At 38.2% G+C, this 26043-nt stretch overlaps 1 protein-coding gene across 1 annotated transcript in view; it reads left to right on the top strand.

Annotated features, from left to right (window-relative positions):
• Window positions 1-408: 408 nt before the first annotated feature.
• The window catches only part of BMT2 (base methyltransferase of 25S rRNA 2 homolog), a 36721-nt gene continuing 11086 nt past the window's right edge, over window positions 409-26043 (top strand). The window contains exons 1-3 of the mRNA XM_027721215.2: window positions 409-606; window positions 11928-12069; window positions 22011-22184. Of these exons, the coding sequence (XP_027577016.1) occupies window positions 456-606; window positions 11928-12069; window positions 22011-22184 (467 nt within the window). The 5' untranslated portion in view covers window positions 409-455. The remainder of the gene's footprint in view (window positions 607-11927; window positions 12070-22010; window positions 22185-26043) is intronic.

Genomic DNA, 26043 nt, shown 5'->3' with positions numbered 1-26043 from the left:
TGTAAGTGGGGAATAGGTTTTGCCCCCCTGTGTCAGAGGAACCCACAGACGGATCTGCTACGGGGACCTCTTGGGAAGGATGCGAACTGGGGTAATGCACGGAGGGGAGGGGGGGAAGTTGCATTGCCCCCCGGCCCCTTAGGGTATTTTCTCCCTCATTTCTCCCGCTGGTTTACCGATCACCGCAGTGACTCGCTCCAGATGTGGAGCGTGGGAAGTTTTGCTGGCAGTAACCCAGCCCACACCTGGGGGTCTGGCCAGCCCCGCGCCTTCCAGGACGAGGGACCGCAAGTAGCCCGAGGATGCGGCCGGCGGCTGCGGCGGGAGCATCACCCCGCCGGACTCCCTGTCCCGGCAGGCCGAGCGGCGGGCGGCGCGCATGCCCGGCCGGCACAGCCCGGCACAGCTCACGCCCCCCTCGGCCGGGCCGTGCGCGGCGGAGCAGCGGGAACACCATGGAGGCCGTTCCGCAGCCCCGGCCCCGGCCCGGCGGGGCCGCCGCCGCTCCGCCGCCGCCCCCGGAGCAGGAGCGGAAGCTGGAGCAGGAGAAGCTGTCCGGGGTGGTGAAGAGCGTCCACCGGCGACTGCGCAAGAAGTACCGAGAAGGTAACGCGGGGGAGGGGCCGCCCCGGCCGGGCCCCCGCTGCCCCCGCCGGCGGCAGATCGGGGCGTCCCCCCGCGGGCGGGGGCCGGCGGGCCGGCCCGGTACCCCTGACGCTGCCGAGAGGGTGTGTCGGGGGAGGGTGGCCGGAGCAGCGGCCGGGAGCAGCTCCGCGCTCGCTTCCTGCTCCTCCCCGGCCGAGCGGGGTCGCCGCTGTCATTGGCTGCCCGCAGCCCCGCCGAGGGCACCTGGTTGGGGCTGCCGGGGCTGTGCCGCTCTCCTGGAGCTGCTGGCAGCGGAGCCTCCTTCCTGGCTGGGGTGGGAGCGTCCCAGTCGAATAGCAGTTTTCCAGACTGAGGATCTGCAAGAGAGAGGACAGTAGGTCATGAATGCCAAGAGAGATTGAACGGTGATCTGGAAAGGCACAGGTCTTTGTGAATTGTTTGTGCCTCCTGTACTTCAGTCGTAGAGCAGTAGTTCGGTATGGAGCACTAAGCAAAAGGGTTGGGGTAAAGCTGTTGTGAAATAAATTACTCGGAGTCCTTGAAAAGTCTATTTTGTCATCAGTATTAATGCCCTTGTGCAAGGTTCCTGGGGGGGTATTGGAATGCTTTAAAACCTCTCTGAAATGCTAGCACAGATTGCAGAACATTCATCTATTCATTCTTGCAGTGTCCACAGCTCTTTGGTGCATACCTCTAGAAGAACACACATAAAATGGGAGCTCTTCCTGTTGTAGGCAGCAATTCTTGCCTCTTCTCTATATCTGCATATGACACTTGGTTGAAGAAACAAGATCATACTGCCTTCTGGACTTCTAAAGTCTCCCCTGGAGCCAGTTAATGGGATTTGGGCACAAATACCTACCTATCTAGACACTGATTGAATGTTGCTGTTTGTTTTGGCCTTGGTGAGTCAAAACTGAAGGATCTCCCTTCTTCGCTCGGATGTTGGGAGAATGAACCTAATATATATAAATATTGAAATTCTGGGAAAGGAGTCCAGCTTTCAGCAGTACACGTTTCTTTGTCATTCTAGAGTGCCTGCAGATTAAGACAGAAAAACGTTGGCACTGCTAACTTTTTTTTTTTAAGTGAGCGATCTCTGTAACAACTGAATTTGTTTACATGAGAGCCTAAATTACATGGGAGTCATTGTAAGCCTACTTCTCAACAAAGAACAAGTTTGTGTGCAAGGGTAGGTTGTGTGTAACTGGTTAAGCCAAAGACAGAATAGCACCCTCATTTACTTCGTATGTCCTGTAAATCATGCATTAGTGAAAACTTTAGAGTGATTTTTCTAGTCCCTCTAAATTAGCAACATGATATGTCATTTCACTGAGAGTTCAAACCAACCGTTCATCACATCTGTACATCAAGGAGAGCTCCACCTACTCATCCAATAGCAGGTGATCCTTACAAGTTAATAATGGTTAGTGGTCAATTGTACTTCATATGTTAGGTTCTTTTAAATTAAGAATTTTATTTTTGTGTCTTTTCTCCCTACATCTCTCTATGCTTCTAAAAGCAGATCTGAGAATCTCCTTCTTAAAAGCCCTTAGTGCCATTCTGAAATTCTAATACTAGGACATGCTTGACCTCTGAAGGATCTTTTCTTGGATGTTTTTTTCTGTAATACTCGGTGACAGTGACTGGCAAGTAACTTAGCTTGAAAAAATCAAAGATGGCAGTTTGCTAAAGCAAAGTAAAAAATCAACAAATAATCTGTAATTTCTCAGTACAGTTTGAATTATAACTTGGATATGAAAAAGCAAAGAGAAAACACCCATATCCTTGCTTATGTGCTTACAGCTCATTACACAAGGAAAGTGTCTTGACTCCACAGTGCAGCGCACTCACCTCTATATGAAGCAAAAGCATTTTTCTGTATTATTCCAGAATCTTGTATTGTCTTCTTTTTTCCTTTTTTTTTTAACTCTCTCTGCCTCTTCTTACATTTACTAGAGTTCTGTGAGCTAGTTTCCATTTTGTCTAGATAAGCAAACATGCAAAATTGCTGTTGCATGGACTTCAGTTGTTTGTAGGAACTAAAATAGAATCACGTATTAATTTTGTTGGTAGATAAAAAAGCATGTTGAGTATCCTTCTGAAAGCTACATTGTTATTTTGCACAGGATAGATATGTCTAAGAAAGCCCTTGATATTGTAATATGATCTTAAGTTATTGTCTTCTCTTAGAAGTGTTGCATTGGATGCATCCTTGAGACACTGAGATGCGTGTTAATAGAAGTTATACAGGCTTAATTTTAATAAGCTGATTTCTTTGAGAATTCATTTGCCTTGCTGATGTTAGCAAGGTTTGTGTTTTAATGGACAATTGTAAAAGGTAAGCTAGTGTATTATCTGAGTTGCTTATAACTGTCACCATTGCTATAATTTTGTTTCATTTCAGCATTGGTTCACCTCTTTTTTGAAGATGAGCCAGTGGAAAAGCAACAATGTGGTCCAAAACTGCAAGCTAACATGTTTTTGAAGAAGCTGCATACTTGTCAAAGTGCAAGAGCAATATTTCTTAACTAGGGATGCATCAGAGCAATTTTTTTGCTGTTACTAAGGAATTGCTACAGTTTAGTCAGCATCATGTCATCTAAAGGGTTTGATTTTTTTTTTTAATTTGTTTTTTCTGGTTAAAAACTAACTCTTGAGATTGATCAAAATTGAACCTTGGCTTGTTTTTTAATTTCTGCACTTGTTGAATTGCTTCTACTAGTAAGTATCGTGTGTTTTTTTGTACTTCTGTACTGTGACTCATGTCATATCATAGTTCCAGAGCATGCCAGTGTATTTGGGACAAGCATTTACCATCTTTGAAATGGTGAAGCTGAAATGCTTTTAAGTTTGCATTGAAGTGCATGTTTTTGTTTTCTTAAACAATTTTAGTTTTTCTACTGTGTGACGAGTACTTTAGTCTCTTCAACTTGGTTCTGTTGCTTTGTATCACAAATTTTACGGTTTTCCTCTATGCATCTTTTGGGCACCTGTAGCCATGGGCTGGAGCATGTTGTGTTGGTTGCATAAATGCATGGATGTTTCATATATTGCATGTAGGCTGATGTCTGTCGAGCCTGACAGATAGACTTGTAAAAGCAGATTTAATGGTTCATAAGGAACTACACGAGATCTACTGAACATCTGCTATGTGATGTATGTTTCCAATTGCTTGTAGTAGCCAAGTAGGTTTAATTTTTAGTGGGATAAAAATCCCTTCTCCTGATACAGAGGCATCCTGTTTTTCTCTTAGTTGTTTATTACCTTAGTCATGCAGAGCTGTATTTATCAAGTAGCATTTTCTCTGCAACATGACCCTCAGTTATAGATGGTTTTGTGTGTAGTCTGAAAGATGATTTGCAAGACCCTGTACTTCTCCCTCAAAATCCCATGTTGAGTCCAAGTGGAAAAAATTGCGGAGGTGTCTGTAAAGGTATTTTATGATATATTTTCCTGTATGTTCACCAAAATAGTTCATTTCTCCTTACATGCACCTGTTAAGGCTGTTCAGGCTTAAAGAATCACGCAGAATTGGTGTTTGCCATGTTACTAGTTACGATATCACAGAAACTAGCAGAAGCATTTCTAGATAGTAGTTTGATTCCTTAAAAGATTTGTTGAAACTCATCAAAGTAGATAACAACTTTCTTAAAGGTTTTTCAAATTCAGAAAATAAGGAAGAATTAAAGGACCCTGCCTGATGATAATATGTAGCCTGAATAGATGTGATTTAGACATTTAGACAGAAGAGTTGGTCTGAAGTCAGTTGCTTCATGGAGTCTTCGTCTCTCGTGTTTTTCATGAAAAACCTTGAGAGAGCTTAAGTTCTTCCCTATGTGAAAGATTCTGAGATGGTGTCATTTTTCACAGGACAGGAAAACTTTATCATTGAACTCTACAGGATAAGTTTACAGTTGTTAGTCCTTTTTTCTAAATATAACTGCTTTACAGTAGAAATAAACCTGTTTTCAAGATCTCAAGTTGTGTTTCCTCATTTGCATTAATTTCTTGGAAGAAGAAGAAGAAGACATTTTGTAATACTAACTGTTCCATTTTCAACTAATAGAAACTAAATTTTATTTAATTAAAATGAAAATTGATATCATTTTATGACATGAGGTTCGATTGCCTTTGAAGTTTGCACACCACAGTTTTGCGTGGAAGCTTTCATTAGAAATCCCATAATATTTTACTTTTTGCAGGATTTAATTATTGCTATCATTTAGTTAGCCCATAAATTTGAAAAAGCACTGGCTGCAACACAAGCTTGCACCCATTGAACAAACAGGTATATGTCACCTTCTTCCCTGCTCCTTTGTTGCCCTAGTAGGGAAGTTTGTGTTCCTATTGCAGCATCAGCATAATGAAATCTGTACCTATGCATCAACTGCTTCCAATTTTTGCTTCTGCATTTGTACAAATTACCAAATTCAGTAGTTTCTGTTAAAAGTGTTCATTGGTGGTGTTATGGTGAGCTCATATTCCATCCCACAAAGTCAGGCCTGGGGAAGAGGAGAGTGAAGTTTCCAGCAGAGCAGATCCAACACCTGGGGGCAGTAATTGCTTAAACTATCACAAACAAGCTCCTCAGCGTTTGTGTGACAGCCATCAGAGACTTGTAGCAGATCAGAGACACAGATCAGTCTTCAAGGTGATCTAAGCTGACCCCCGTAGATGCTGAAATATCACACGAATTGCGCCCTCTGAGTCTGTTCAGCGTAAACAGATGGATAGGAGGTTTATCTAACAGGTCAAATGTAAAAATCCACGTTTGGTCAAATGAATCCTTTCTATGTAAGTAGAAGGAAGGAACATTGATACTGAGACAGAGAAAATTAGATTCTTACACTTCAGGTTTTTTAAATATTTTATTCTGAAGTATTTCAGGTAAATCCTGAGAAATATGAAACAAATACTAGTCAGACAAGAGAAGGAAAATATTAGCTCTGATTGCTTGAACTTTGTCCAAGTTGAAGTTCATGTTCTGTACATAGATGTGTAAAACAGGAAAACACTGAAGCCAAAAATGCCTAATGTCTTTCACAAGGAATGGTGGATATGCTTTTAGTTTATCTTGTATATACTGAAAATTATGAAGGTATAATTGCTGATACTCTTCATATAATTAATTTTTCTTATCATTGCCACTGCATCCATACATTAGTAGTACAGCTAAATTTCAACTGACAAGGTTAATGAGGAAATTTTATCACATATTCATAGAAAGTTAATTTCAGCTTTAGCCTAGTGAACAGTGTAAGATTGCTTTTCCCATTTACTGTTTAATATGTTGTAGAAGCTAGTTTACTGTTTCCAGCAAGTGAGAGGTGGTCTTAAGAGACTGAAAATGAGATGGATTTTTTTGTTCTGCAGGGCATTACCAACAATAAAAAAGAAAACTCAGATATTTTGCTAGGCATTGCTATGGCCAGCAGCCTGTCATCGAGTTATCCAGAAGGTATCCAGTATTGTCATGGACACGTGTTAGTTTTGTGATAGGTTTGCTTTTTTACAATGACCAAGATTTATTTTTATTAATTTATTATTAACATTAATAACTATTATACAAATATTAACATGTCAGTTTTGCTTCTGTCTTTCATTGGTAGTCAATGTATTGACCTTATTTTCTCTTCTACCAGAGCCTTCAAAGCTCCGGTAGAGAAGAAAATAGGAAGGCAATTTGCTGTAAATGGAAGTATTGAAAAAGGAATGGATTGAATCTGGTTTTTTACATTATTTGTATTTGCCAAGGCTTCAGACCCTTAAACCCTTGTTTGGTCTCTTTTTTTTTTTTTTTTTTTTTGACTCAATTACAGCTACCTTGAATTCAGAACATTTTAGTTTTCCAAAAGGAAATAAAGGCAGTTCTAATCCCACTTTTTCTCAAGTGCTAAAGTAATGTTTCTTTTGGAGGAAGTTGTTGCTTAATATCTAAACCTGCACTGTGTGTACATGAAGGCTTAAATGCACAGTGTCAGTTAAATTTTGGGATGCGAAGTTTATTTGGTGATGAATGAAGTATTTTGTGCTTAGTTTTGAGATTTTCAGAGATGGCAGCACTGTTTCTTGAAGAGTACCAATGAAATTAAGGAAAATAGTAATTATACATCTCTTCTTGTGGGTGCAGATAATACTTTTATAACTCTGTATGACAACTATTGATAAAACAGAATTATTCAGATTAGTTGTTTGGGGTTTTATCCCATTCCAAAATGAAAAATACTCACTTTAGCAAAACTGAGCTTTATTTCCTTTATGTTACAGAGGGTTGTGTTTTGTTAAAAATGCCAACTGATATGATTTGTTCTGTCAGAAGTTGGAGAATAATGGACTAATTAATTTTTCTGTTAACTTCATAAGCATACCTTAAATGACAGTTCAGTTTAACACTCTACAAATAAGTGTCTTTTAAAAAATAATTTTTTTAAAAAATGGGATGGAAGAAAGATGTATTTTTTTGTTCTTGATAATAGACTTCCTGGAGAGAAAAATTATGGTGTAGGATTATCCCATCAAGAATGGTCTTCTCACATTGTTCTAGGGAGCTTTGATGAGACCTTGTAAATAAATGTGGAATGAGGGGAATTCTTACCAATCTTGTATGATTCTTCTCTATTAGAAATGTTTTCAGTTGCTGAAACTTACAGCTAACCTTAGGTTTCTGTTGCTGTTACCCACAATTAAAATTATCTCATAATTGAAAAATAACTTCTATGTGCCTGACCTGTTCTCTTTGTGACAGTATTCAGCAACTGCTGATTACTCTGTGGGAGAGTTCAGGGTTATGACTTGGCTATTCTACAGGCAATATTAATGTGGGTGGAAATTACTTAGATGGATTCATCTGTTCTAGGTAAAAAATATTAGATTTTTGTTACTACCTTAGAAAAGGGTGTGCTACAGAGAACAAGTTGGTCAGTCAGTTGTTCACTGACAGAATTCTTGGAAGCAGTGGGCTTTGGCCTTTCTTGTTTTTAAAGGAATAGTTCATCTTCAAGGTGAAAAGTAGGTGATTTATTTATTTTCTAGATAATTCTGGAAAAAGTTGAGCAAATATTAAATAACTTTAGAATAATGTCACTGTAGTGATTTGAGTTTGTGAAACTCCTGTTATGAGCTAGGTTTGCCAGTCCAACTTTTCAGCTGAACACTGGCATAACTGGTTCCTTGATGGAGATCTGAGCTGTATGAAGATCTCTGAAAATTCAGTGCTCAAAAGAGGTTTTAAATTGCCTAAAAGGTGATCTCTGGGTGCACAATAAGAGTGTTGAGTCGCCTTTATATTATGATATAGTCATGAGTATGTGAGATGAAAAAATTAATACACAAAATCAAGTATTAACTTTAAGATGTGATCAATGATGCAAGACTTTTTATTCCATTACATTAACCTACCACAAATTGCTATTTTATTTGCAGTGTTACTGATTGCTTAACAGAAGATTTTATTTATCTTATTTTTCTAGTAACTGTTAGTTTTATAGTGAAACCTTCCTGTTTATTTTACTGCCTTTTTGGTTATACAAGCAAGAATTTATTGATTCATAAATAACTGTTTAACTCTAGTAGAGTTAATGCAGTATTTGCACATGGATTATAATGTATTGCTGTAAAAATTAATACTCAGTGCATTATAATGTATTGATTAAAAAAATCAATACATAGCTTTTATGTGTTCTAGGTATCAGTTTGAAATTGGATGCTGCAAGACCTATTGTAGTCACTTAAAATCTCAAGAGATTGGAAGGATTATTTGCATTTTCAACTCAGTATTGGAGCATGATTCTGGATTTAAGGCTTCTGTGAATCTTATATGCCCGTTTGTGTCTTCTCAAAGCTCACTCTGGAAAATAATGGGGACAAAAAACCCAAACAAAACAATCCACTGCCTTTCTGCTTGCTCAAGGGAAGCTTGACTTCAGACTCTTTTTGAAAGTCCCTGCACAATGGTGCCAGTGTTTTAAGATAACCCTTTTATCTGCAGTTGTTTTTGGAGCTTCTCTTCATGAAAGGGCAGAGAAATGGGCATTATATAAGTCAGTATTGACAGTGGGTCGACAGCAGATGCTTAGGCAAGAGTAAGTGAGAAGTGCTGCTGGATTATCACTGTGTGCTTGCTTACCATTCTATCTTTGAGTGATTTCATGGTCTAGGAGGTCCTGAGTTAGAAATTGCATCTTCAATATGGAGTTTGTCATGGTTTTTCTTCTCATAGTTTGCCCAGCTGCATGGACTTTAAACTCAATTATACATTCTATGAGGAAATAACTTTTTTTTTTTTTGCTTTTAAGCTGCTCTTTCTGAATGTCTCCTACTCTTAGAACAACCAGACAGTTGCTCCATATTTACATTTCCTGTCAGCTGTGATCTTGTGGAGGTCTGTCCTCTCCTGCTTTCACCTATATTTTTCTTTCTTCTATTTAAGTGTTCCTTATACAAAAGTTGTGCCATATCTGCCTCACATAGCCATTTTCTGTATCTCTGTATTGGTAAATGAAGGTAAACCAGAAGTGCACACAGAATTGACTTGATATAGGATGTGTGATGAGATTACTTCGTGATGAATTTTTCAATTTTGTTCTGCATCTCTCTCCTAAATCATTCTACTCTATATCCTATATCATTCATATAATTCAGTTTTATTTTCTTGTCAGCCCAGAGCCAAGAAGCTGTTACTGCCATAGGCAGCTCTGTTGTAACCCAAAGATCATGTCCCAGCCTGCTGTCTGTCAGCTTTGGGTCTGTTGCTGTGTATCTAAATTTAAGATCTTTTATCTGTGGATGCTTTTGACCCTTGTCTGACTTTGAGGGAGAGGTGCAAATCTATGCCTTGTTCAGAAGGAAGTAAGAGCTGCTATGAGAGCAGGATTCAGTGTTACGAGACATCACTACTTTGCTGTAAGTAAGGACTGGCTAGTTAAGAACATCTGGTTTTTGCATATTTCTTCTTTCCCATCTGTCTTATTTTTTAATGTTAAGGAAAAGGGGTATTTGGCAATAGAATAATCGCTTAAGAATAGACCAGGTGACGTACTGAACAGTATTAAACTTTGGATTCTGTATTTGTGGTATTTTCCTTCAATAAGTCTTCATTCATTTACTTTTTACTTTCTAATTAGCCATGTATTCTTCAAACAAATCTTTAGCAGGTGCAGATCATTCAAGCATTTCACAATTATCTGGAGCATTCAATAAGATTCAAAGTATTGTGTCAAAGAAACTATGACACTATCTAACTTGCACCAGAATTAATTGGCTATGGAGAATTACTTTGAACTTGGCTAGTGTTTTCTGGCTTGGTGCTGTATAGATTCTGCACTTCGATGACATGAGAAATACAGATTAATACAGATTCCTCAGAGTTGTACTTGTTTTGCCTCCTTTGCTGGTAGGCTGTTTTCTGCTCTCTTTTCTCAGTACAGTATGTTCTGTTCTGCATGATTGTTTGTACATAAGACTCTCCTGAAAGCTCTGGAAAAGTGGCCCACAGGTTTTAGCAGAAGCTGCTGTGGGGGCCTGCCTGTGATGTGTGGGTGTTTTCTCTGCTCTGGTGGTCAGCTTGCTGGTGCCTTTTTGTATAAAGCATATCTCTCTGAACTTGGATCATTTGGGAAATAATGAGGGATGCTATTCAGTATTATACCTTTTTTTTTTTTTGTCCATTGCAATAACTGTCTTGTATATGCTTGTTGAATAGCAGGCAGAGTACGTGATTTCTTGCATAGCTTCCCTGTTTTGATAAAACTAAATCGTAGCCACTCCCTTCCATCTCAACTGCCATCTCACATAAGGGAATATAAACACATAATTTTAAACTTGACTCATTTTGATTATACAAGTGTGCTGTATGATTATTTTTTAAGAGAAAATTGCTATGACATCCCTAAATCAAACTTAAATAGGGAGTAACCTGGATGATTGGTTTTAATCTTTTAAGTAATACGTCTATACTTGTCCATCATAGCCAGTCTTTCTGTAAGTGGAGGACAGATGAGGTGAGGTTTGTTACTGCTTTGCATAGGGGGGAAAAAATAAAAAGGTTGTCACTGGAAGAAATTCATTAGTTACTGCTAATTGAAACAAAGCACATCAAAGAAACTACCATAAGTGGGTTAGAAACAGAAATCTCTTGCTGATATGAGGACAGGTCCTACCGTAAGCTACTTTCAGGCTTTAACAGACATTAATTGTTAGTTTATGTCTGATACACTTTCAGAGTATTACCTTCTAATATAAAGGTGCTACAAAAACTGGTTCCGGAACCGTGTTGTGAAAAGTGTGTTGGTTGTCCACATCAAAGCTTAAAGTACAGTTGTACTCTTGAAGACTTATTTTCAGCTGTATTAGCTTGTAGGTGCAAAATCGATACATAATTTTTATTCTACAGATTGACATAAATTCTAGATGTGTGCACACGTTTATGATTAAGAAACACAAAACAAATTAGTGAACATCATACTAGCGAACATGTATTTTTCTTTCTTAGAGCAGGAACACGCTTTTAGTAAGGTACACCAAGGATTTACATGCTGTAGAAAGCACAATAAGAATTGTGGCTAGCCACTACCACCAGCATTTGTCTTGTTTTTGTTTAGCAGTACATTATGTAAAGCAGGCTAGAAGTGGATACTTAGCAGCAAAAGAAGGAAAATCATCATGTTTGATTACTTTAAAGTGCCAGAACTTAGTCTGCAAGACTTCTTTTCAGCATGTGAACGAGCTTGGAAATAAATCTGTCCCTAGAGATCTGCAGATGAGTTTGTCTGTGATTTCCTGGTCATAGTTTGATTCTTCAGTATTGTCCCCTAGAAGCTATTTCACTGGGCCTGGCTTGATTAGACAGAAATCAATGAAAACTTGAATTTCTTTTCCAGTGTATCCAAAGAAATCTGTATTCTGGGTTAAACTTTATTTTTGTGACTTTTTCATGTAATATCACAGTATTTGCCATGGGCATGAATGTTAGTAAAAAACCTTTCAGTTGTTTATTTCTATAATGTTTGTCATGTTAATGCTCATGCACAGAAACCTGAAAGCAAAACTTCCCAGGGACTTTAATTTCAGAGAACAAGCTGAACAAAATCTGTGTACTGATAATATTTCTAGTTTCCCAAGTACCCGATAGCCCCTTCCTGCTCCAAAACTTGGAATTTTGTGTTTGACTAGAGAAAGAGGACCTTGTTTTTTGTTATGAGCAGGTAAACTAATCTCTTGGTGCATTATGTAAGTTTTTAACTGGAAGATGGGGACTTTGCCATGGAGATAATGAGAGACTTTGTATCTGATGTGCATTTGTTTTGTTTTGTTTTGTTTAGTGGGAGACTTTGATAAGATCTGGCGTGAACACTGTGAGGATGAGGAAACTCTGTGTGAATATGCTGTGGCAATGAAAAACCTTGCAGATAATCACTGGGCAAAAACTTGTGAAGGGGAAGGCCGAATTGAATGGTGTTGCAGGTAAATCTTAACGTATTTGAAACACACAATTGCACTCTTCTACTTGCAATTATTTATAATACAAAACATAAATGTTTTTTGCTTTTTTGCCAGTATTTTAGATTTGTTCTATAAGATGTTCATTATTTATTTCTTCCTAAAACCAATACCTTCTTAGTGTTCCAACTTGCTAAGGAAATAGCTTAATGAAGTGTTCTGTTATGAGGTGATCTTTTTTGCAATATTTTCAACAAACAGGTTTTTTTTCCTGACATACTGAAGCTGTTTGCAAGTAATCCTGTGAGTTAATTTTCCATGCTTTTCAACCTAAACTGAGTAAATGTGTTGAGTGTAGCTCAAGTTTAATTTTCAGGGTTTTGGTTTGATATAATAGGTGCATATAATAGTGCTTGATCTCTAGATGTAAATCTCTGGTACTTAGTTTTCGATTCTTAATCTCCTGCAACAGACTTTAACCACCATGAAACTTGTTTCAAATGTATTTAAAACTTCAAAATTCGTATTAGTCATAAGCATCTAATTTTTGTTGGGCTATCCGAATTGTGAAGTAATGAAATGAGAAGGTAAACTATTTCAATCCTTGAGGAAAATAAATTCTTAAAAGAGGAGAAATGTTAGTCATTCAGAATTGCTGGCATCCAAGACGTAGTATAGAATCTGTACAGCAGAATAAAACAAAATGCTGTTGAAATTTTAATGGGAAGAGAATTTATCAGTGGTCCTGCCTTTGCAAATGACTTCAGAAAAGGGAAAAGTAATCTTGTGTGCCAGTCTGTAGGTCCTGCAGGTGAGTGTTTCAAAGTGCTGAGTAAAAGGCAGCAAAGAATAGCAGGTGTGATATCATTAAATTTAAATTCCCTTGAGCCCATAAAACAGAAAGGAGAGGCGATTGACTGTGAAACAGTTGATCTAGAGTACACCTTGGTGGCAACTTGAGCTGTTCTGTGGCTTCTGGAAATGGAGCAAGTAATAACAAGCTCGGGGATTTTTTTCCTGCCATAGGCTCTTACATATATGAAAACCATTCCTGTGCTTACTTTCATCCTTTAGCTTGGATATAACCCACCACAGATAAGTGTTTCTTTATAGACCCCTTTCTGGACATGCTTTATGTGTCTTTATCCCAATTACAAGAGAGGTGATTCGGTTATAAAGAACTATGCCTAAAAATGGACAGAGCATTTCAATGGCCTTGTCAGGGATAAATAAAATAAACAGATTTTATTGATGATGTAATAAACTCTTGTTTATGCTGTTGATCTTGTTTGGTGGGATTTTGGTATTTTTGTTGGTGGTGTTTTGGGTTCTGTTTGCTTTGTTTTTTTGGTTTTTTTTTAGTTGGCAGGGCATTGATTTATGATCACTTGTGATCCCCAACTGCCTGTTTCTGTTGCAGGCTTCCTCAGTTGCTAGTTGTTTTTTTGTATTTGTGCTATTCATTACTTCTGTGGAAATGCTGATACTTGTATTTCTCTTTTTTACATTACACTTTCTTGAATCATACTGAATTCTAGTACTGTAATTTCTTGCAGTGTTTTCCCCGCACCCTGCCCTGGTTTAGCGTCATTCTCAGATCCCTTAAGGAACTGGAACTGACCCGCAGTTCAGGTTATCTGTGAAAAAACTAGTTGTACTGGACCCAGGGCAGATTCTGTGGAATATTGCTTGATATTTTCTTGCAATTTGATTGTCATGTAATGTGTGAAACTTTTTTCAGTAGGGCTGCGTGCACTTTAATTTCAGCTAAGCAGTATTCCCTCAGCATGTGGCAAGCTTGTCAGTTACCCTGTAGGACAGGATAATGTTCTTTGTGGACAGAGGAGGACAGCTGATGGCCTGTGTATTGAAGGTTTTGGGCTCTCACTTGGTTTCTGTTATAGATCATTTACAAAGTAAACATTTAAATAAGTGTCCGGTTTGGGCCTTGCAGCCTGAGCTTGTATAAAGAAGAGAATTCACCCATTAAGAGACACTAAAATGCTCTCTTAGTATAAAGCTTCAGGTAAAGCGTGTAACTTCAGTTTGCCAAGTCAAGGGGTCAGGAGTTTTTCCATCAGCAGAAAGAGAGGGGTATTTTTCATTTCTGTCTCAGCATAAACCGAGGCCTGGGTTGCTAAATACCAGAACATACCAGATTGACTTAGTGTTCTGCAATATTTTGTTCCTTCTCACAGGGCCAAGAGGTGTGCCAGACAGGTGGCAGGTCCCCTTGTTGTTACTCTTCCTTGTGCCTGATTGCATAATTGCATGCAAAAGAACTTACGTGAGAGTTCAGTGAAAGCTTTTGCTCAATGCTTATTACTGTGTCACCATGACAGCAGGAAGATAGCTGTTTTATATTAGATGAATTTTAATTTGGGACTGAAATGCTGAAAATAATTTGGAACCACCAGTGTATCTGTGCTGAAGAAAGGAGAGACTTGAGTTTTGTTTTAATTTGAAGGAATATCTTTTCAGAGATCTGAAACTGAGAAGTGAAGAAAAAAAAAAAAGAAAGAGCACAAAAGACTGTGGGTTTTTTCTTTCCTTCATTTTCCTTATATTATCTTAGCATCTGATAAAATAAATCAGAGAGGGCAGAATAACAACTAGAGAAGCTATGTGTACTTCTCAGGATCAAGAATAACAGTTTTGTTGCCGAGTTCTCCTTTCAAAAGTCTTTCTAGCTATTTAGTTGAAGATACTAGAAAAATTCTGACATTACTTCTTAAACCAGATGACATAAAACTTATTATTTTACCTCTTTAGTTTTGATTTAAAGAAGCACATATCCAGACTCTAGGAACTGTAAAAGATGGAAAGCAGTACATTATAGACTGTGCTGGTGGCCATATGCTGAGTGGTATGGGGCCAGTTTTATTTGTTTCAAAGCAACACTGTAGAACTGTGAACTGAGGAGAGAGACAGCAGAAAAGCGATTAAAACTTCATCCACTTCCAGATCCAGGTTAATGATCCCCTGAGCAGTGGTGTAAAAAGCCTGAGCAACACTCAACTGTTCTTTCCTTCCTTTCTTTTTATATATTTAGAAAATTGCAAATAGCAAATGGTATTTGCAGATTAACACTTCTGATGCTCTTTCATTTGTATTACAACACAAAATGAAGAAAAGGGTAAGATGGTGCTTACCATAACTAATTGTCCTAACTCTTAATTTTTGCTGGCATGGGTAGGCTGATGAACATTTGTGTGGACAGTGAATGCCAGCCTATTCTGGTTCTAGTTAGAACAAAATGAGCTAGACCAGCAGGTTTGCTTCTTTCTGTTGCTTTTGCATCAGTGTTAAGACTTGTGTTGACTTGACTGTTTTTTTAAATAGTTAGAAGTGCAGATTTTATTTTTTGCTATCATGACAAAACATTATCTAGACCTATATTTTTTCAAAAAACTCTTTTGACTGTTTTGTGAGCAAAGAAGTATGGTTCTGTTGAAATTAGTGTCAGGTGAATGCAGAACTGTTTGGAAGAATTTGCAGAGAACAGATATGAGGAGCTTATCTTAAAATGTGATTTACTGAGAAGGAGTCTGCTAGTGTCTGCTCTGTATCCATAACTAATCAATACTTTTATTAGAAGTCTGCTAGAATAAAGTTTATTTATTAAATTTGTAAATTTGCAAAGAGAAAGGAATTGTCACTCTAAGAGCAGAATTAAAATTAACACTGTTGTTAACTATACTAAATGTTATCAACTATATTAAACATTATCAGCTGTAGAAATACAGGCCAGGGAATAATTGGTTGTGTCAGTCTTTTGAAAAGCTATTTGGATTCTGTAACAGACCACAAACTGAATATGAAGCACTCATGGGATGCTTTTGCAATAAAGGCAAATATCATACTGGAGGGTATGGATGAGATTGTCAATAAGATATGTAAAGTATTGCTCTGACTGTATTTAGCTTTGCTCTTAGACAAAATATCACCTTGGCCACTGCATTTAAAAAACAACAAACAGCAGCTCAACTCCAAGAATGATAAAGAAATTATGAAAATTCTTCTAATTTTTTCCACAAAAGCCTTAGGGTTCTTTTCTAGAAACTGGACCTGTCTAGTCAAAAGAAGGGGGGAAGGCTAAGTAATCTCAGAAGGGGGGAAGGCTAAGTAATCTCATACAGGATCTTTGAGAATAACAGGTCTCTGCTAGGAAAGGTGATCATCTTTGGTTTGGAAGATTGAATGAATGAATGTTTGCAAGCCCCTTAAATGCTGGTTTGCAGGTTTTTTGATGAATGCAGTTATTCAAGCAATTCACTTTTAGGAGAATGGAATTAAGAGGGAGGTGGCATAAACAGGAGGAGGGAAACCATTTAAAATAGGAAAAGACAGCGTTCAGTGTTCACATTTGTATGACAGTCTTAATTTTTGCTGTGAAACACATCGTTTGCCAGTGATACTGTAGTGTACAGATACAGTGTACAGATACTAAATTGGGAGGAGGTGTTGACTCCCTTGAAGGAAGAGAGGCCCTTCAGAGAGACCACAACAATTAGAGGGCTGGGAAATCACCAATTGTATGAGGTTTAACAAAGACAAGTGCTGGATTCTGCACCTGGGATGGGGCAATCCTAGATGTATGTACAGACTGGGGAACGAGAGACTGGAGGGCAGCACTGCAGAAAGGGACCTAGGGGTCCTAGTCAATGGCAAGTTGAAGATGAGTCAGCAGTGCTCTGGCAGCCAGGAGGGACAACTTTGTCCTGGGGGGCATCAGGCAAAGCATCACCAGCCAGTCGAGGGAGGGGATTGTCCTGCTCTGCTCTGCACTGGTGCGGCCTCACCTTGAATATTGTGTGCATTTTTGGGAGCCACAATATAGGAAAGATATAAAGCTATTGGAGAGCATCCAAAGGAGGTCAATGAAGATGGTGAAAGGCCCTGAGGGAAGCGGATGAGGAGCAGCTGAGGTCACTTGGTCTGTTCAGCCTGGAGGAGAAGAGACTGAAGGGAGACCTCATGGCAGTCTACAACTTCCTCGTGAAGGGAAGAGGAGAGACAGGCACTGATCTCTGTGATGACCAGTGACAGGACCTGAGGGAATGTCATGAAGCTGTGTCAGGGGAGATTTAGGTTGGATATTAGGAAAAGATTTTTCACCCAGAGGGTGGTTGGCCACTAGAACAGGCTCCCTAGGAAGTGGTCACAACCCCAAGCCTGCCATAGTTCAAGAGGCTTTTGGACGATACTCTCAGGCACATGGTGTAGTTCTTGGGGCTGTCCTGTGCTGGGCCAAGAGTTGGACTTAAGTGATCCTTGTGGATGCCTTCCAAGTTAGGATATTCTATGACTACTTTGTTCTGACAAAACCGTATCTATTTGTTGAACACTAGATCTAATTAGAGCAATGATCATATGATAACTGCTGGCTATTTTCAAATGCTTTGAATCCTCTCATAATAAAAGATACTTCCTCCAGAAACTGGCTTGGGGTGGACACACCACCAGAGAAACATCTGATTACAGATCTAGTTGCATTTCTCAAAAAGAAAATGTCTCAAAACCCTAGAACTGAGACCAAGTATCAAAAACAAAATGGAAAAATGTATTGTATACAAGTTTCTCAACTTGAAGTTTAAAAAAATATAATTATACTGATAAAAAATTATGACACTTTACATTGAGAAACCTACTGCTCTCACCTGTGTTGAATACTGAATTTCCTTAGCCTGAAGCTGGGTGTGCATGACAATCGCAAAATATTTTCCAGTCCAAAGGAAACTTCTGCTCTTATAGGTATGATTAATGTGTACAAGGGCAATTGACACTCCCTTCCTTCACTTTAGATGTTGGGAGGTGGATGGGTTAAACCTGTAGAAGCATTTACAATTTTATTTTTTTCATACTAGCAGCTCTGACAGTTGACATTTATAAATTTGTTCCTCAGCGTGTGGGAGGAGGGGAGAAATGTTTTGCTGGCAGAAACCGTGATGGGAAGTCCAGACTTCCCTTCAGCTCTGAAGGGAAGTTTGTTATTTCTCTGTGCCTCACTGAAAGTCATCTTCAGTGTTAGGTTTTGGTTAGTAAATATTGTAAGGAACATGAGTCAAGCTCGCCTTTTCCTCATTATAAAGCAGAAGGAAAGAGACGGACTGTGTCAGTTAGCCAGTAAAACTGAGTGCTTGAAATCCTCAAGCATTGATTACAGCTATCAGAAACTGCCTTTTGCCACGATAAAAGTTGACCATGCCATTTAATTTAGTTTAATTTAATTTACCAATTCTGTCACGGCTTTTAAATTTCATATAGTGTTTTTTGGAAATGGCACCCTCATTTTTTTCTTTACATATTCTTTACATATTCTATTGAAATGCTTAGGTTTGGTCATCACTCTTTTTGAAAACTAAGCTTCTCTTTTCTTGCTGGAGAGTATTAACACAATATTAAGTATTCATATTGGCTTTTACTGAGACCTCCTTTACGTGTCCAGCCCACATGGCAGAGCAGGGGGCTCAGGTTGAACAGGCTATTTACCATTTGAGATTTGAACTACGGAAAACAAGTTTCATTGAGGAAATACACAGGTTTGGGTTTTTTTTTCTTTTTTAAAGCAACAACATGAACTGCACACTTCACCCAGAAACCCGACCTGAATCTCTGCCAGCAAACTTAAAACCAGTTTAGACCTGAAATACTTTTTTCACATTTTGTGTGAACTGTAGCAAGTGTCAGCTCAGGTAGCATTTACACTGCACAATTCTTCACAAGCAGGTATGTTCATTGTAGACCTAATATTGTGTCATTAAAAACTGAATGTTTAAATGTCATTTAAAAATGGAGCCACATCAGTTCTCAGAATTATAAAATAGATTCCTTAATTTTCTCTTTGTAGATAATTGAGATGCTGTGTTCATTACTTGAGGCAGTTGTTAAATGCAGAATCTTATATAACTGCATACTCAAAACCAGTGACCAATGACAGCTTTTAAAGGCCACGAAGTTAAACATGTGACTACATCAACAAGTTACTGTGAGGTAACTACAGAGTGCATTACTTCTGGTTAGCTACTAGCACAGTGCCTGCCCACATGCTCACTGTTACCCCACAGTGGGTGTGTGGTTCAGTTCCACAAGGGGAGTACATAGGCAGCTCCTCTGAAGGCTCAGGAGCCAAAAGAGCAACGTGCAGTAATCATGCCAGAATCACTGTGCCTTCACAAAAGCATAAAAGGAAGATAACCTTCAGTGGTTATGAAGTGCATTGTGACCTGGGGGTTTTTTTGTTTGGATAGGTGGATTTGGCTGGAGGGTTTTTTTGTACTTCGTGGTACTGCACTGGTATGCAGACTAGGATCTGAACATGAAGAATTTTATCCATTCTTGGGCCTTCCTGTGGCTCTTGCCCTCTGTCCACCAGGGAAAACCAAGGAGTAGAAGATGCTTCTCCTTGTGGTTGATTCTGGTAGTGTCTTGTGTGCAGATGAGGAAGGTCAGTTGACAAGAATACAGAATTATGAGAACTCAGTTGACATGATGGACAGGGATAGAAGGATGGAAAAAGTACTGATTTGCATCAGTACCAAAAATGAGGAAACAATGCCTTGTCAGTGACAAGAGGAATTTATACTGTACTTTATGAGTAGGTGGTTCTCCTGTGCAACAGCTCACTAAGTGTTAAGCTGGGCAGTTTACCAGCTTCTAGGGAATTAATTGATAACATGAATAGTGGGGAAAAAACCCAATACATTCTCCCAAGGTTGTGAACTGTGTTGTGGCTTATATGTCAGCATCAATGGCAGTATAACACTATTTAAACTGCCATTGATTCTGGATGTTTTAAGAGATGTAATAAGGAAAAGACTTAGAATAAAAATAGACTGGAAGGTGCTAACGAAGTGGTACCAATAGCTGACAAATTGAGGAAAAAATTTTTCTTTCCAAGTTTCATTTTTTTTACTAAATGACACACAGAACTAAATAGTTCTAAATTGATCACATGCTTATAAATAAATAATCCAATATAGTGTAAAATACACTTTAATTAGCATACCAACAGTAATTCAAGTGTTTTTCTTTGGTTCTCTTTTGCTTATTGATTTTTTTTAACTCTCTTTCCTGCCAACTTAAGTGACTGGCTCCTTCTGCTTTAACTTTGTTGATTTTAGAATTGTTGTCTTTCCATATGTGCAATCTGTAATGGATGGAGTTGGTATGGTTTTACAGTCTATATGTCTGGTAGTATTGCAGCCTGAACTGGAGCATCTCTCTTTTGAGGAAAGGCTGAGGGAGCTGGGCCTGTTCAGCCTTGAGAAGAGACGACTGAGATGGGACCTCATCAGTGTCTTTATCTGAAGGGAGGGATGGAGCCAGGCTCTTGTCGGTGGGGCTGAGCAATAGGACAAGAGGCAATGGATAGAAACTGACACACAGGAGGTTCCACCTGAATATGAGGAAGAACTTCTTTACTGTGGGAGTGACTGTGCTGCCCAGAGAGGTCATGGAGTCTCCCTCACTGGAGATATTCAGGAACTGTCTGGACACAATCCTGTGCAATGTGCTCTAGGATGATCCTGCTTGAGCAGGGATGTAGGACTACATGACTCACTGGGGTCCCTTCCAACCTTACTGATTCTGTGGTTATACATTTCTGATTCAAGGTGCTTCTTTCCTACCTGTCTTGGAGTAACGTGACTTCCTTCTGTACCTGTCTGATTGTGTATGTTTCCATCTAAGAAACTTAACGCAACTCCACTCCAATGACTTTTTTTTTTATCCTTCACATCTTATATGGTGTATATTTGGTGCCTAAAATACCATAAAAACTTTGGATAAGGCCCGTGTATTCCAAGTCCTTGTCGCAATTTGTGATTTAAATGCAGCATTATACCAACATGTCCATTCCTGAATTTATTATCTGAAATACCGTTATCTTGAATCTGCTTTGTATAAGATATTACTATACTACGCTTGAATTTATGTTTTCTTGAATGTTTCCTTCAAACCTCTACAGCTTTGTTAGAGGAAAATGGAGTGAATTTCAAGAAAGCATCACAAAAGTGGGTTGTTCGGAAAACATTATTCAAACAAGTACTCTTTCTGTTAAACTTTCCATGCAAATACTTGGCTGGTACATCTAATTAAAAATACTGCATTGTGAAGGGAGAGTCAGGCTTTTTAATTGCAAAGCAACAAATTGTTACCAATTCTAGTTCTGTTTTTTGGATGAAATTCAGTTATTCTCGAACAAAATGCTTGCTTCTCATGCCCTAATGCTGACTACTGGTTGAAGTGTGCAGGTGTAATTTAACTTCTTTGGTAACGTTAATTTCTTAAAACTGGCTAACATTTCTCTTTGAGTATGACTAGTTTATTTTGTTCCAATTCCTGTAAGAAAAATAAATATGGGGGGAAACTGAAAGCTAAAATAAGTCTTCCACAATGATACAGCTACTGCAGATATCTGTTAGTTAAAAACAAAAAATGCCCAGGCAAACTCAATTAAAATTGAAAACTGGTGAATGTAAGTCAGCCCATAATCCTGGATTGTGTTTCTTTTCTCTCATATTATGTGCCTGACAAGACACAGATGTTTCAAAATCCTCTGTGTTTACGGGGAACTACTTAACTCTTCGCACCATAGTGGAGAACTGTGGTGCTCAGGTGACAGCTGCTGTTTACCCTCTGGTGATGTTCTGACTAGACTTCTGCTGTCTTGCTTAAAGGTCTATCCAGATAAAACTGTCTTGAATCTGTTTACTCAACTGTGACTTACAGCCTAATTTGAGGGGAAAAAAAAATACAAAACCCCACCACTGGACTTCAAATGTGTTGTTGGGCGTATCACATCCTTTCTAAAGCTGGTTTACCAAAGTTGCAGTAAAACCCAGATTTGTTTAAAAGCTGACAGCACTTGTATCTCTCAAACCTTTGGTTTGTGTCTTACCTATAAATAATGACCAAAAAGAGCATTCAGTTTTCCTGGGGAATTTTTCTTTTTGTTTTTTCAGTGTATGCCGAGAATATTTTCAGAACGGTGGAAAAAGAAAAGCACTTGAGAAAGATGAAAAAAGAGCCCTTCTTGCTTCTAAGACCACTCCAGTTTTAAATGTTCCTCAGACTCCCAAGATTGAAGATCCTTTGCCAAACTTTGGCTTGACGAATCATGAAACTATGACAGAAGAGTAAGTTTTATTTGTTTTCCAGACTTTTTCCCCCTTTGTGAGTTTTAAAATTTATGCTGACATTTTCCCCCATAACTCATTAGATCAGTCTGATGTGTTTTTAATAGTTAAGAAAGGGCATTTTCATATGAATATATACATTTCAAGAACTACTTATGTTGTAGTATATTTTGGTGGATGCCATAAAAAAATTGCTTGAGAATGACAACTTAGTCATCTTCATTTAAGTGCTAGAGCAGTTTCACTTTAGTATGTCATTGGTATGCAATGCAATTTATATTAAACCTTGAGGTGAAATAAGGGAGATGTTAATTAAGTTAGAATCTAATGGTTGTTCAGCACTGTTGAAAAGTCAATTGCTTATGTAAGTACTAAGTGCCAAATGTAAATATCAGAGTACTTAAAACTTTCTCTTCATAAATAATTGCAGAGAAACTCTTGATTCCAATTATATACTTCAAAAGCAATTTTGAATTACAACCGTTAACTTTTAATGTGCTAGCTTTCTGATGACTGGCTCTGCAAAAGTTGTAGTATCCTTGAGGTATTTTCCTAACAACAGTTTTAATTTTCTTTATGACCTTCACTCAAGTAAGAATTTTATTTTTGGTGTTCAGGACTAACTATATTATTTCAGTGAAGTCTCACCCTCTGTTTCTTTTGCCTAAATAATATGGGTCATGTTTGTGGCTATTCCATGTGTGATGGGAAAAAAAATCATATTTTGCAAATACAATGAAATAATGAAAGCATAAGCATAGAGTCTGTATATGCTACACTTATGACTTGTTTTATATTTTTTATAGACCAGTTCTTAGAACTGCCCGCAGTACTGGGTTTTTGTTCTGTTGTGTAAAGAGATTTTTTTTTCTCATTATTGTAGCACATCTTCTGTGATCAGCACTTACTTGAAGTTAGATGTAGTATCAGCTAGGAGAAGAATGAACAAGTTGCTGATGTTATTATAAGCACATGTTTGTCCTTAGGAACTGGTATTTTTTGTGTCTCTCATGTTTGTTTAAATCAAGAGGTTCGATGATCATACACTACTTAAAGCTTGTTTGTCTTCCAGTGGGAGGCATTGTCAAAAAGCATTAACGCTCTCTTTGCATGTACTCTGTCTTCATACTTTCTACAGTTAATAGTGGCTGTTGCAGAGCTAACTTCACCGGAATTACTTCTTGCTACAAGTAGTCTGTAGCCTTCCCTTCTGTTCTGACTAGTGTGTATAGAAAGTAGTTATTGAGAAATTTTATAACTTATTTTAAAAGTATTTGTTAATATAGTGAGTGATGACTATTTTTATTTTCATTCTCAAAACTTTAAAAATGTATACACCCATAAAGACATTTTTGGCAAAGGCAAGTTTTATAATACTTACCTGAGTAAGCAACAAATGATAGTAAGGTTTTTAGTAGCTGTACAGACCTTAAATCAACAAGGTATAAGTGGTCTAATCTACATTCCAATCATGTAGTATTACAATTAGGAGTTGTGAGTTTGTCTATAGTTATGACTAAGTCTATGACTCTTCTGTTTTACTCTGGTAAGTGTAAAGACAATAATTTTTTTCCTTCCATACATAATCCTCTCTCAAGTAGTATTAAAACCAGGTAAGAACTCTTCCTGAACTTACCTGTACTGGCAAATTATTATAGAGAGACTGTCCTGTGCTTGGTAAGGAGCAAAGGTAGTTTGGTAATAAATGGTAATAAAAGTTCACCATCTAGTAAAAAAGATGCTGGGAGAAGTGAAGTAGGCACTCAGGCACTCAGCTCTTAAAGGTGATGGTGGGAAATATTGTAGGAACCAAAAGCGCAAAGTTTGCTGCAGATCAGAAAGTCAGCTACTTTGATGAACCCAGTTCCAGTTGCTCATGTTGCTCACCTCTTTGCCAGAATAAAATTGATGAGTTCTCTCATCAATTAGAAATAACTAATGTGGCAGTCCTTTTTTTACTTTAGTCTATATGAAAAGTAAGGTATTGTCCACAGTACTTCTTTCCATCCCAGAATGAGTTCTCTACATGTGATTAGAGACATTTTAATGTCTCTAACATTACAACTGCATCTGTTGTGAAGCTGAGCATCAAAGTGACTCAATCTTGCAAGATAAAAGTGACTGTTATATGCTGGTTAACAGCTCCTCCCTTCAATAAATCAGGCCCTCCTTTGTTTTCTTTCTGAGTATTGTTTCTCTTCTTTTTCTGTCAAATTGAGCAGTCTTGCTTTTTAGTATGGATTCTTCTCAGATGCTGATTTGACCTCTGACAGTACATTCCTTCTTTCCTGTTTGTCTCAGCAAGACAGACCTTCCCATTGGATATCTTTATATGTGGATGTTATGAAAGATTTGAGGCCTCCCAGTGTTACCACTCAGAACCCGATGTATATCTTGGTTCTGCTCTTCTGGCAGCGGCATAGGGCTTCTGAACTGTTTCCCCATCCCATCCTTGATAAATAGTAGAGTAACTTAAAACTGTAAACTAGGACATCAGCACTTGAAGTGAATTGTGTCAGAGATTAGGTGACTTTTCTTATGGTCATGTCATTGTTCTCTTTTTATCTACTTCCAAGAGAAAATGTTACTTACCTGTACATAGCACTTAGTTGAATAATAGATGCATTTTTAAGTGGGCTAATAATCAAGAGCTGCTGTCCATTCAATCAAGTTAGAATCATAGATCTGTTTGATTTGGAAGGGACCTTAAAGATCATCTAGTTCCCATCACCCTGCCATGAGCAGGGACAAGTTTTTAAACTGAACAAGTGTGTGGGATGTTTTTAAAATGCACTGATTTTCCAGGTTGTGTTTCCTTCTTTACCAGTTTCTGATGTTTAACTGTTTGCATTTTGGTTTTCTACCTGCACATTACTACCTACATTAAAGAACTTTGGATTCAAGATATGCTTGGAGATTGCTTGTAGTGGCAAAGTACTTCCCATGTTTTTAATGCTACCTTGACTGAAAATCATTAGGAAATAGGACATTGAAGGGTGATTAACAATGAATTCAGCAAGAGTACATTTCTAACAAAATCAGTGACTTATGGGGTCAGTGATCGTCAAGTAGATTACAGTTACAGTTTCACTGAGGAATCTGACTTAAGAGTTACAGTTCTGAAAAGTAGGTGTCTGAACTAGTGATCTTCGGACCACCGGAATCAGTGGTCCTTGCTCTTTGTGTATGTTTGGTAACAGAATCTAAGTGCTTCTTAACAGTTTCAAAATTATTTCAAGCACCTAATTAGTATCCTGCTCTTACTGATAACTGGCAATTTGAGGATTGCTACTAAGTGATTCATTGTACCAGGATTCCAAGAGGCAGCAAAACCTGACAAGCAACAGGAAGTCAAGACACAAATGAGCATCTGAATCTGCTACTTTTGTGGTTTCAAAGTAATTTATATATTGAACATAGACTACAGGACTCCTTAGATGTGACACACTTATCAGAGTGAATTTGCCCTGTATCAAATGTCTTAGTTGTCCATTAGTGTAGATGGGAGGTTCTTGCTTCTGCTTAGTTCGGAATACAGAGTTGTAGGTTTCCAGAAATGTGCTCCAATGCTGTAGTAGTGTGAAGTAGTGTCCCCCTTTAAGCAGTCAAAAATAATGCTGCAGCAAAGAATGCAGGTTTTGTAAATAGGAAGACAATAAATACATCATCGTGATTTTCTTCACTCTACCATAGGTGAAGTGGGCTCTTCTGGAAATTAGATGATTCTGGGTTGTGCGGCTTAATTTTGTTCTATTTCATTGAACACTTTAAAGGAAAATGTTTAGATCTCTAGAGTCTGTCTCTCTTTTTTATGGGAAGTTTTCTCTGCACGGTAGAGCCATGTTCCCTCTCGTTATGT

Source organism: Pipra filicauda, unplaced genomic scaffold (genome assembly GCF_003945595.2).
Source record: "Pipra filicauda isolate LSUMZ 115617 unplaced genomic scaffold, ASM394559v2 scaffold40_size4127951_pilon, whole genome shotgun sequence".
In the NCBI taxonomy this organism is placed as follows: domain Eukaryota; kingdom Metazoa; phylum Chordata; class Aves; order Passeriformes; family Pipridae; genus Pipra; species Pipra filicauda.
This window is presented reverse-complemented; position numbering and strand designations above follow the sequence as displayed.